Source organism: Alligator sinensis, unplaced genomic scaffold (assembly GCF_000455745.1).
Source record: "Alligator sinensis unplaced genomic scaffold, ASM45574v1 scaffold404_1, whole genome shotgun sequence".
Lineage (NCBI taxonomy): Eukaryota > Metazoa > Chordata > Crocodylia > Alligatoridae > Alligator > Alligator sinensis.
This window is the reverse complement of record NW_005841839.1, coordinates 4,553,658-4,565,530: the sequence shown is the minus strand read 5'-3', so window position 1 is coordinate 4,565,530 and position 11,873 is coordinate 4,553,658. Positions and strand designations below refer to the sequence as shown.

At 45.5% G+C, this 11,873-nt stretch overlaps 1 protein-coding gene across 7 annotated transcripts in view; it reads left to right on the top strand.

Moving 5' to 3' along the window:
* MAPK8IP3 (mitogen-activated protein kinase 8 interacting protein 3) overlaps positions 1-11,873 on the top strand; it is a 75,229-nt gene that overhangs the window by 43,735 nt on the left and 19,621 nt on the right. For 6 of the 7 annotated variants that reach the window (XM_025204076.1, XM_025204068.1, XM_025204045.1 and 3 more), the window contains 7 exons: positions 2,493-2,644; positions 3,193-3,249; positions 3,745-3,915; positions 4,897-5,134; positions 5,917-6,012; positions 8,523-8,681; positions 10,104-10,269. In XM_025204076.1, coding sequence (XP_025059861.1) covers positions 2,493-2,644; positions 3,193-3,249; positions 3,745-3,915; positions 4,897-5,134; positions 5,917-6,012; positions 8,523-8,681; positions 10,104-10,269 — 1,039 coding nt within the window. The remainder of the gene's footprint in view (positions 1-2,492; positions 2,645-3,192; positions 3,250-3,744; positions 3,916-4,896; positions 5,135-5,916; positions 6,013-8,522; positions 8,682-10,103; positions 10,270-11,873) is intronic. The other variant, XM_025204038.1, reaches the window with a different exon arrangement.

Here is an 11,873-nt window from a genome sequence, read left to right as displayed (position 1 = left end):
GAGTAACACGCCCCCCTGCCCTGGCTGACCAGCCCCAGTCCCTCCCTCCCCCACACCCCTTTCCTCCCTCAACCCCAACAAACTTACCAGCTGGAGGCAGCTGCCTTTTTAGTCTATGGCCGAATCTCCGAAGTGGCACCAAATCTTTCGGGTCTGATTTGGCCGAATTAAACTGGGACAGTGATTCAAATCACTGAATTGAATCACTGTCCTCTGAATCGGCTGAATCCGAAGCAAATACTTGCCACTTCACACAGGGCTACTGCCATTGCAGGATACCAGACAAAGGGAGACAAATGAAAACTAGAGGTGCACCGATACATTGGTCTGATATTGGATCGGTACCGATATGAAGAAAATTTTCTATATTGGATATTGGCCCAATGGGGCCAATAATTTGGCCAATAAATGCCTGTGCTGCACACAGCCGCACCACAGGATGGAGCAGAGCTGACAGTGTGGAGAGCTGCCTCCAGCTGGTAAGTCAGAAGAGGAAGGGGGAGAGAAGGGGTGTGGGGGGCAGATCAGTGCCCCCAGCGGTGAGGGAGGGGGCAGGGGCAGGCGTGGGAGGGAGGGTGGGGGGTGGGGGGGGGGGGCATTTGCCCCCCAGATCTCCGTGGCACAGGGCGGGCGGCAGCTGCGGAGTGGAGCTGGAGCCGGTGCTGCGCAGGGCTTTTCTTGCTCGGGGCTGGGCTCGGAGCGGCCTCTAGCAGTGCTGGGAGGAGTTTGCAGCCACCCCATATTTCGCCGCAGCTCCATTCCCAGCTCTGTGCCACCGCAGCTTTTCTCAGCGCTTGGGGGGATGCGGGGTGTTCAGTCGTGGCTGAGCTGGGTGGCGAATGGTGTTGTGGGGCTGGGAGCTGAGTTGCGGCAAAATTTGGGGTGGCTGCAGCCTCTTCCCAGCACCACCGGAGCCTGCTCTGAGCCCAGCCCCTCAAGAAAATCCCTGTGCAGTGCTGGCTCTGGCTCCACTCCACAGCTGCCATCCACCCCGTGCCGTTCCGTACAGATCTGGGGGCACACGCCTCTCTGCCCTCCCACGGTGCAAGTAGCAGCGGGATCCACCCCCACCCTACGAGCCACTCCTCCCTCCCACACCCTAACTAGACAGCTCCTGGCCCTTCCCCTCCCTCACCATGCGGGGCATTGATCTGCCCCCCACGCCTCTTCCCTTCTCCCTCCCCTTCCACCACACCGGACTTACCACATGGAGGCAGCTGAATCAGATATCGGATTGGTATTGGCAGATATGCCTCCTTAAATCTCGGCTATTGGTATCAGCCCCCAAAATCTTTATCGGTGCACCTCTAAGGAAAACTTCATTCCAGGGACTCCATTGGGGTTTGGTCCTAGGATCCAGAGCTTTAGGCTTTTCAACAAAGTGAGTCAAAAAGGAAATGAGCCAGAGAATGTTAGAAGAGAAATGCCACCTGGAAATGTCACCTCTAGCATGACAGGAAATCTTACCTATGTCCTTTCCTACACTGTCATACAAATAGGATATATTGTTATTACTTTGTGGAAAACAAGGAAACTAATCCCTGGTGTAATTCCATTGATTTAACTGGAGTGATACAAAGGTTTAATTTAGCTTGTAGATTACTGAGATCAGTAAAATTACTGGGAATTGGAATGGAGGAACTAGCCAGCTCAAGACCCACTTCTGTGACCTTTAGGACACCTCATCTAAGGGATTTTCATAGGGCAAGAAATACTGCTGAGCCTCAAGACAACTCTCTGGGTGCCTCATGAGTTTCCAAAATGCAGTTTTGTATGCATGCATTTTGCATTTCCAATGCTTCCTTGTTTCTAATTTCACAGGTAACTACAAAGAAAATTGGATGTTAGGCTTTGAGGGCTGAAGCACTAGAAGCCATTAATATATTTCAACCTATTAAAAACCTAGTGTCAGGGAGTTTTTTGAGCATACATTCCACATGCTCTATGCGTAGTAAACCATGCAGATTGTTCTACCCTGCCCTTACAAATGCCTTTAGCTCCCTGTCCCTGATAGATCCTTTTAACACATGATTCTGTGTGTGTCCACCCTGATATGCAAGTTATTAGCACTGGTTAGTTGGGAAATTAACTGCAGAAGGGAATTTCAAACATCCTTTTATGCATGCTGCCCAGTGGTTAGTGGGAGGAACCTCCCCCTTGGAATCCTCCCCAGGGAATCAGCCAGACTGAGAGTGGGCAGGTGAGTCCAGTGATGCCAGGTCACTAGAGGAAGGCCATTCTGTCATTCCCCCTATCTCACTGTTTTATATGCTTAGTGAAAACTAACAGTGCCTCCCACCTACTCCTTCCTAGGTGACAGATGCTGTTACACGGTGCTTAGTGCTTCTTGGGACTAGAACTGCTGCCAGAATTAGAGCTTTGGGTAGTGGGAGGGATTAAGCAGGACAGGAAGAAAACTAACAAATGGGTGTTTAGTTTCCTGACTTCCCCTGTACTAACATCCATCCCCTTCCATCTCTTGTTGGCTGAAGCAGTGCTCCTCCCCCCTGCAGGACAACATTCCTATAGCCCAACGTCGCCGCTTCACCCGTGTGGAGATGGCCCGTGTCCTGATGGAACGCAACCAATACAAAGAGAGGCTGATGGAGTTACAGGAGGCTGTCAGGTGGACAGAAATGATCAGGTGAGGTCTGAAGTTCCTGAACAACAGCATTTTGGAGCATGTTTGCTGGTGTCTTGCCTTATGATGTGTGGAGCCCAGTTAAAGGAACTAGGTTGTAAGTTGTAGAAAATTCTTAGAACTGTAGCTGCTTGTCTCCTGATCCTTAACATCTTCTCTCCTGGTGCTGTACCTGGGAGGAATCATGGGGAGAAAATAGCCTCTGATTAATGAATCTCTCCATGGCTGCAGCTGAAACATGAAATAACATTTGAGCCCCTAATCGCTATTGTAGGATTGTGACATGGGTACTGTTGATTGGAATTAGTATCACTTTGAATTGACAGCATTTCAGGTGTCCTGTCATCACTGGTGATGAGTGTTTGTAAACTTCTTTAGTTCTTGTTTTCTTTTGACCCATGCTGCTGAAATGAATTCTTAATTAGAATCCAAGCTGTGCAACTATTCTCTCTTTAGAAACATCCAATCAGATGGCATAAAATTGGATAAAAGAAAAAACCTTTCTTTGGTATGATGCTGAAATTAACAAGTTTTATAATGTTTGTCCTCAGAGCTTCCCGGGAGCATCCATCTGTCCAGGAGAAGAAGAAATCTACCATTTGGCAATTGTAAGTTACTTGATGATCAGTGTAGATAAAATGGAGGGAAATGGTGCTATTGCCATTGTCATTTTAAATGCCAGTCTGATGGACTCTGCCACTGGTAGTAAGCGGAGATGGAGCAAAAATGGAATTTCATTGGTCCATGTAAAATGGAAATTCTGGTGTGAACTGCACATGGTTTTGATTTTACAAAGCCACTGGAGACTAAAAACATCTGAGAGCAGGTAGATAAAATGAACACACACATGCATTCACAATCAATTTATAGTCAAGCCATTGCTCACAAGATATCTGATTCAGTCAGGATTGCCTCCGCTGGTGAAACTGAACTTGAAAATTCTCCCATCTCTAGAGCTAAGAGCAGGTGCACTCAATCCTGGACAGTTCCATTAAAGGCCTGGAGCACCTCTTCTGGCTTGTTCTTTCCCTGGGCTTGTTTTGAACTTTTGTTGTCTTTCTGCTCTTCTCTTTTCATATCTCTCTATTTCTTACCATCCCCAGCTTCAGCCGCCTGTTCAGCTCTTCATCCAGTCCCCCACCTGCGAAGAGGACTTACCCATCAGTGAACATCCATTATAAGTCTCCAACAGCAGCTGGGTTTAGTCAGCGTCGCAGCCACACCATGTGCCAGATCTCCTCTGGGAGCCGTACCCTTGAGTTCTTCCCTGAAGAGTGAGTCACCTGCTATGCACAAAGCCTGAACCTGCTGCTGTTCAGCCACACAGAAATAATTTTTTTTAAAATGGTCTTTTTTTCAGCAGACAATAGCTTAAATGTGTCAAACAGAATCAATTCCATGAAATAATTGTTCTTTTGCCTGTTTTTCTTTTTTGTTAAGGAAGACATATATGTTGAGGAGCATTTTTGTTTTTTGTTTTGTTTGTCTCTTTTTTTGCTAATATTGTTTGTACGTGATAAAAAACGTGTTGAGAGTTAATAGTGTTGTTCAAATAACCTTTGTTAATTGTAAAATATGGCTTAATAGCCCCAGGGTAAGAGTAACCAGAGTCACTCCATCAGTCACTGAAATTTCTCCAGATTTATGCTAGTTCAGGTCATAGTTTGGGCCTTTGCAAACACAATAGTGTGCTGGTTTAAGGGAGACCTGTACAGGGGGAGACTGGCAAAATTGCCATCCTGAGATTCATAGCATCAAGGGTGGTGATGTTCTTGGCTTCTCAGATATGGAGATGCATCCCCTTGCTGTTTTTCCCTTCTGCAGTTTCAGATTAGGTAGCTAATCTTCTCAGCAAGCAAATCCAGAAGACATTACGCTGGTGAGACCAATAAACAGTTGATTGGAAGGAAAGAGGGAAGGATTTGGAATGCCTTCATGCTAAAGTTGTGGGGTCAATAAAAATGCAGGAGCTGCCCACCCAGATAATCCTTTGGTCTCCTAGGAACATTCTCCTAGACAGTTGATCCTCCTTCTCTGAAGAACTGCAGGAGTGTTCCCAAGGAGATGACAAGGGCTCACCATGCTACAACAGATGGGATGGAAGGGAGCTAGACTTCCTGGGTTCAGTTCTCAACAGGATTTTTATCTCTAATTTCTTGCATCTCTTGTTTCTGGCTTTATATTCTCTGACTTTTGACTAACTTTTCTGCCTGTGCTTCTGCTCCTTGACCTTCTGCCTCTGTTTTTAACCATAGATTGAGAAGTAACACTGTTGCTTCTCTCCTCAGTGACTGTACATCATCCGCACGTCGCGAACAGAAACGCGAGCAGTACCGCCAGGTCCGGGAACATGTGCGGAATGATGATGGTCGCTTACAGGCATGTGGGTGGAGCCTTCCTGCCAAGTACAAGCAGGTAGGCACATTTGCAGAGGAGGAACAACAGGTGATCACAATGCCAAATGAAACCAGTGAAGACCACACTTTCCCATTGGTAAATACACTTTTTATTGGTTCAGCATGTGGATTGGAGGCACACAGAGATTTGTAGGCTGAAGTGAAATTCATCCATTGTAAATGTCTATTGAAGTGAAAAGAGGCAGTATTCTCTTACTTAGAAGTGTTTGGAAGGACTCAATCTTGGAAGCAGAAATAATTCAACTTCCTCTTCTAAAGTCCATTATTTATTTATTTATTTATTCAAATGAAAATAAAGAAAACCTCCCACTCTCAGGCTCCAAAACCTGCCAGTTATCAAGCAGTACCAATTGCAGACTAAAATGCAATCAGCTCCCCTTTCTACCCAGTAGCAGCACAAGGTGAAATGCCCTCAGCAGAGCATAACCATCTATACCATACCCTACCTACTTCTGGTCAAAGGTCAGCTGAAAGAAATGGGCTCTGCATCATGCCCTGAATGTGGGTGAATCTCCCGTGGTTGTTTCAGACTAGAGGGTTGTGTCTTGGGTTTCATGCCCTGTCAGCCGTGCCTTCATGTCATATCAAGGAGGACCTAGCATCACTGCCTCTGCTAACTGTAACCATGGCAATATGTAATGGTGGAGAGAGGTGATCTTTCAGGTACTCTTATCCCAAGCAATTAGAGGTTCCATTCTACATAAGTGAGACAAAGTATATGCAGGCTTTGGCAGTGAGTAACTACAAGGCGTTTCTGAGGCTGATGCTTTCCATTGCACCTTGATGGCTGCATTTGTGTTCTTATAACCTAGCATATAAGGATGTCACACTCTTCTCCTGTCTGTTCTTCTCCCATAGTTGAGTCCCAATGGTGGCCAGGAAGACACCCGAATGAAAAATGTCCCAGTTCCTGTGTACTGTCGCCCACTGGTAGAAAAGGACCCCACCATGAAGGTAAACACTTAGTTACATGTTTCTTCCTACCATTCTGATTACAAAAGGTCCAAACCGTGTGTTGTTACCAAGATACACAGACAATTTTTATTCATTTAAATTTTTTGATGTGGCCAGCTGTTCAAAGTAACCCTTAATTCAGAAGACTCCTTCTCCTGCTTGCTTTTAAAAATGATTCATTTCTAATGTGTGTAGGAAAACAGCACATCTCTTTATAAGGGCATAATTCCCAGCTGATTCTGGTTGCCAAGAGACAGTCCTCTAGTTCAATTTTAGATCTTTTGCTTCTTTTCAAAAATGAATTGCACAGTGCTAGCAATCACCTGAACTTCATAAAGCCCTTCTCACAAAGAAGCCTTAGAGTGTCAAATGGTGAAATGATATAAAAAAATAAAGTGGGTAAGAACAACTTAAGGCTCATATAAATATATTTCTTCAGCCTTATTTTGCATGCAACCCCTAAGAGTTGCCAAAAATTAGCTGCTGTGTAAGCTGAAGGACGTCAGTGCAGTTGTGCCTGTTTTTACAAGGATTGAAAATGATCCGTCACATGTGGAGTTGCATTTGGCAGTAGATGGCGTAACTTCAAGTCTGTGCAGGTGACAGGTTATCACCAAAGTTCTGTACTGTGATGATTACTCTGTCACTCAGATGGACTCTTCTCCCTACTCCTCTTGTTTGGAGTCTTATTGTTTAGATAGTATTGCCAGTTGATTTTGCAACTGCAACATAGCATTAAGTGGTAAAAGAACTCTCACATTGCCGCTGAGATTAGAAGAGTGGCAATGATCTCTCATCAGTGTTCGTGCTTGATATGTTTTCTCTTGAGGGTTTTGATGGATTTGGGTATATTATCCCACCCCTCACAACCTCATAAACAGTAATGGAAATTGTCTCTAGTGGAATGGGTTGTTTCTATTGCAGAGAAATAGACAACTCTGTTCAAGCCTGCAGGAAGCCTTGTTCTTAGGGGCCATTTTGGCATTTGTTTTGCATACATATCCTAAATAAGCAACAGAAGTATGCTTTGTCTACATGTGTACTGTAGCATCAGGCTCTAAAAGCCTTGTTTCCAATTGTGGACTGTATTGCTGATTTTCTATGGCTGTTTAACAGTTGTTATTAAAACAGTTAATTAATTTTGTAGTGATTTCTATGTAAGCAGCCTTGTTTCAATATCATTTATTTGCACTGATTTTTTTTAAATTAATAAGTATAGGTAAGGTGGCTATTATTACCTGTAGATGTAATATCAGTATAGTAGGGAGCAAATCTTACTGCATTATTTTCCGACTGAAACTAGTTGGCATGTGAAGGTTGCTGGTTCAGAAACCACATTGTCAAAATGAGTTCATTGACGCAATCTCTAAGCTTGAAAGGAGATTTTCAAAAAATTCAGGCACATAATTGATTTGTACAAGCTGTTCTTGGTAATTGTGTGCTCAAATGCTCCTGTATAGGCATTTGTGTATTATATTACCTTATTTGCCTATGAAATGGTGTTAATTGTGCATGCACGCTGTGTATGCAGTTGTAGACTTAGCCTGCTTGCAGATCTAGCCCTAAATGTTTATGTGAACATATTAACTCCGATGCCCTGCTTCATGGGTAATCCTAGGAATGTCACTGTAGGGGAAGTACATTAGACTATAACTTTATAGGGAAAATGAACGGCCCTTATCTTTTTCACTTTCGAACCTGTATCTGGGTATGTTACTGAGAAGGAAATGTTGGCCAAACCACTTGGGAATGTCCCTTTCATTGTCCTGTTTGAAATGCTGTGGATTGGGATCTCCAACTTACTCTTCTGGAATTGCTAGAAATAGGTGGAAGAGACCTTGATTTATCATTTATTCAAAGTCTGAACTAATATCTACTGGTTTTGCTGAGGAAAGGAGATTACTGAGCAGTCCTGTCTGCTGATTCACTTTTCAGTTTCAATCCTCTCCCTGTGTCACTGATCACATGCCCCTGCAGTCAAAGAACAGCCAAAGTATAGTAGAGTTTGTTTTGCCTTAATTCTGGTTGCTCTGTCTGAAATCAATCTAGAGTGAGGTGGATGTCAAGGGTGGTTAGCAAATATGGAGCCTATCCTCTTTGACCCCCTGTTGATATTGGTTAGGGAAATCTTTCCTAATGCCCATCAGATAATAACAGCTGCCTCCTGCTTCTTCAGCTGAGAGCATTTGGGAGCACTTCCACTGTAGTGCTGTGTTCCTTTCACAAGCTCAATTTAACCTATCATCCAACTTATTCCCTTTTTTTTTGCTAAGTGTATCTGTTAAGTTGTCTCTATGGAGATGTAGTGATTTCTATTAGGCAATAGATTTAATCTTTCCTTTCTCATCCAAATCTAAGTGTGGCTTCTGCTAGAAGTTAACAGGTCTAGTTTTTCTCACATAAATACTGGCAACTGTTAGGTCTGTGTAGAGAATGTTCTGAAGAACTACTTGAATCTTGTAAGATTTGACAATAATTAGCCTACTAAAATGCTTGCTTTGGTTGTTTAGCTGTGGTGTGCAGCAGGAGTCAATCTGACAGGGTGGAAGCCTTTTGAACAGGAGTCTGGGAATGGACAGAAGCTGGAACCCGGACGTGATCCCCTCACCTGTGATCGGGAAGTGGAAGGAGAAAACAAGAGTAACCACACATCTCCAGAAAAGAAAAAGGTCAGAAAAGGGAACTTTGGATTTTGCTGTCTTTATATTTCTTAGACCTATCCCTCTCTGGCTCCCATCATTGTAGGATCTGAATTATGCTCTGACATGTCTTGACTCTGTCTGTGTAGTCTTTCCTTCTTTTAGCAGTGTTTTATGCAGCAAGGTTAATTAACAAGGGTTAATGCTATACTCAGCTCAGTCAGTGTCTCCTGTGTGGTCTTGGATCTTGGATAACCTCGCCAAGCAGTCACCTTTTTCCCCACTGTCATGTGCTTGAAGATCCACAGATGTGAAATGCTTCATAAGAACACAATTATAATTTGATGATGATGATGATGCAGTATTTCATCATCCTTATATTGCATCTACATCTGTCATGACTGCATCACATTGGTGGCTCCCAGTCATCCTGCAATTGATTAATACACCCAGATCTTTCTCTTCCTCATTATTGCTTCTTTTGTAATACAGAAGCCTTGCTGTCCAGCTGTCAAAGAGGCACTCAGTAGAGGTACGCAACATAATGGCTCATTTCAGTCAGCTTTCCAGTGGAGACATTTCAGTAAGCTGTAAGGATGGGAGAGACTAGAACCAGTGATGACTCTGATTTTGTAATTTATAACAAGTGAAAGTGCAGCAGAGCTATAGGTTGCTCTGTAGTTGTAGCTCCTCTCTGTTCCCAGGTCTTATAAAAGTAGGATGTCTCAGATGCCCTGGGAATCAGAATAAGATGGTAATGAAGTGGTTTTCACTCTCCAGTCTCTCTGACTCCCAGTTATGTTGTCAGCTAAGAAGTGTGTTTATTGTGTAGTGGGCTATTAGACTCATTCCCTGCCCTGTTTTACTAGGCAAGAAAGATTTTTCTGGAATGAGTTGTTGCTGCTTCTAAACGGCTTGTTCAGCTTCTTTTCACTGAGTGTAAACCTAGGGAGGCATTCAGCCCATTTTATTGCTGTTGAAATTCAGCCAGAGGGCACTCACGGCTGTTCTATGACAGTTGTATCTGGGGAGCTGTACTGGATCTTAATGACAGGTTGGTTATGATAATAGGAGATAGAGCTTTTTGCTTGGGCTGACAGTTCAGGTGCAGCGTAGGTTGTCAGCCACTGTAAGTTGCTCCTGTCTGCTAGCTGTTAAGTGACCTAAATGAACGGAATTCCCAGTACTATTAATTGGGAGATTCAGCAGAGAGACCAAGAATCATCTCCCCTCCTCTCAAATGGGTGATCTCTCTAGGCCTGGGTTGAAGATCCTGGGAGGAAGTGTGGGGCACGCTTACATTTCTGTAGTTCATTTTTATGCATCTTCACTTACTAATGAAAAGCTTTTGCTCTCATTGGTCTGCTCATATGATAAATGTTGTCAGAACTTGGTTGACTAGCTGAAATCCAGGCAACACCAGTCCTTACCACACATTTTGCTCTCCTGCAGGCTAAGGAGTTGCATGAGATGGATGCCACATCCAGCCGAGTATGGATTCTCACGAGTACCCTGTCTACAAGTAAAGTAGTGATCATTGATGCCAATCAGCCAGGCACAGTGGTGGACCAGTTTACTGTCTGCAATGCCCATGTACTCTGCATTTCCAGCATCCCTGGTAAGTGCAGCCAAAGCACTGTTTCAAGCTTGGACAGACTAATCGGTTCCAATGATTAGTCAGTGGCACTTATTTATTCCATGGCTAACAAGTGGTAGCTGCCTTGTTCAGTAATTGTTTCCAGAGTTGTTAACAGAGCCATCCCTAGGGGTGTGGCCAGAGCCAGTGGAGTGTGGGGAGAGGGAAGCAGCTGGAGCTGGCAGCGCTCAGTGGCAGCAGTGCATGACAGTCACAGTGGGGCCTATGCAACACTTACCACAGGGCCCCCCAAAGCACAGGGTCCAGGGCCCAGGGTGGTTGCCCCGATTCACCCCTCCCTAGGGATGGCCTTGGTTGTTAACCAATATTTTGCCTCCATGTAGGACCAGACTGTAGATGTTACTAATATTGATGAGTACTTGCACACACAGGTAGTTCCTTTGCTTTCCATAGAACTACTTATGTGAGCAAGGGCTCACCTGGCCTTGATAGTGGAGACAGGCCAGGACACTCTCCATGGTCCTGGAATGGTGCCACGGCGTCTTTGTCAGAGTTAGGCAACCCCTGGCATGCATGCCAATTAGCAGCATGTGGGGACATTTTTCTTGGCACTCCTGGAGGTGTGCCAAGGAAAATGTTTATAATTTTTTTTTTAAGTTGCTGCTCTGGGCTCTCTGGAGCAGCAACAGCTCCCAGCACTGTGTCAGGGACTGGGGGCGGAGTTGGGAGAGCACAGGCAGGGACACAGGGACACTGCCTGCGTTCTGCTGACCCTGCCCCCATGTCTGTGGTGGTGCATGGGGGAGCCTGCAAAACCAAAGGAGCCGCTGTGCACTCACTCCACTCTCACTGATTTTGGCAGGTTCTCCAACCCCGCCCCCCAACCTCTCGCTGCTGGCTCCTGATGTGTGTAAAGGCAAATACTGCAGTTTTTGCTGATCAGCAACAAAAAGTGGGGCTGCCAGTGCCCCTTGGCCAATCAGCAATGAGTGGTAAAAACAGTGCCATATTTTAAACTGCAGTGTTTTCCTCCCTGCAGATTAGGAGTGAGGGTGAGCAGTGGGGCTCCTCTGCCAATCAGGGAGGGAGGGGTGCACACAGGGAAACCTTCAAGATTAAAGGAGCTGCTGCACAGCCCACTCCCTCCATTGATTTGGTAGTTCCCTAATCTGGGGTGGTGCTAAGGGAGCTTGGGGGGCTATTGCCACCCCAAAATTCATGCTAGCTTCCTTGTAGCCACCCCTCCCAGTGCTGCCTCTCCCCACCAGGCCCCTGCTGCCTGCCCTGTACAGCTGAACCTACCCTGCTTCCACTCATGGCACAGCCCCACTGGGAAGAGGTTGGTCCTGCCCATGTCCCTAATCAGGGGGAACACGTAGGGGGGGTACATACCTCCTGTGGCCCCCCTAATTTCCGCTAAAGTTGCTGGCACTGCACTGCTGGCCAGGTCTGGGGCTGGTGCGGTGGCAAACAGCCTGAGCCCAGCCACCATGCCATGCAGGAAGCTTCCCCTGGTGCCGCCTCTGTACCTGCCTGCATTGTTCGCCCGCATGCCTGCATTGCTGGTGGGGAAGGGGGCAGCCAGGATCTGGTGGGTGCTTCTTATTGTTTCTTTCTTCTCTTTC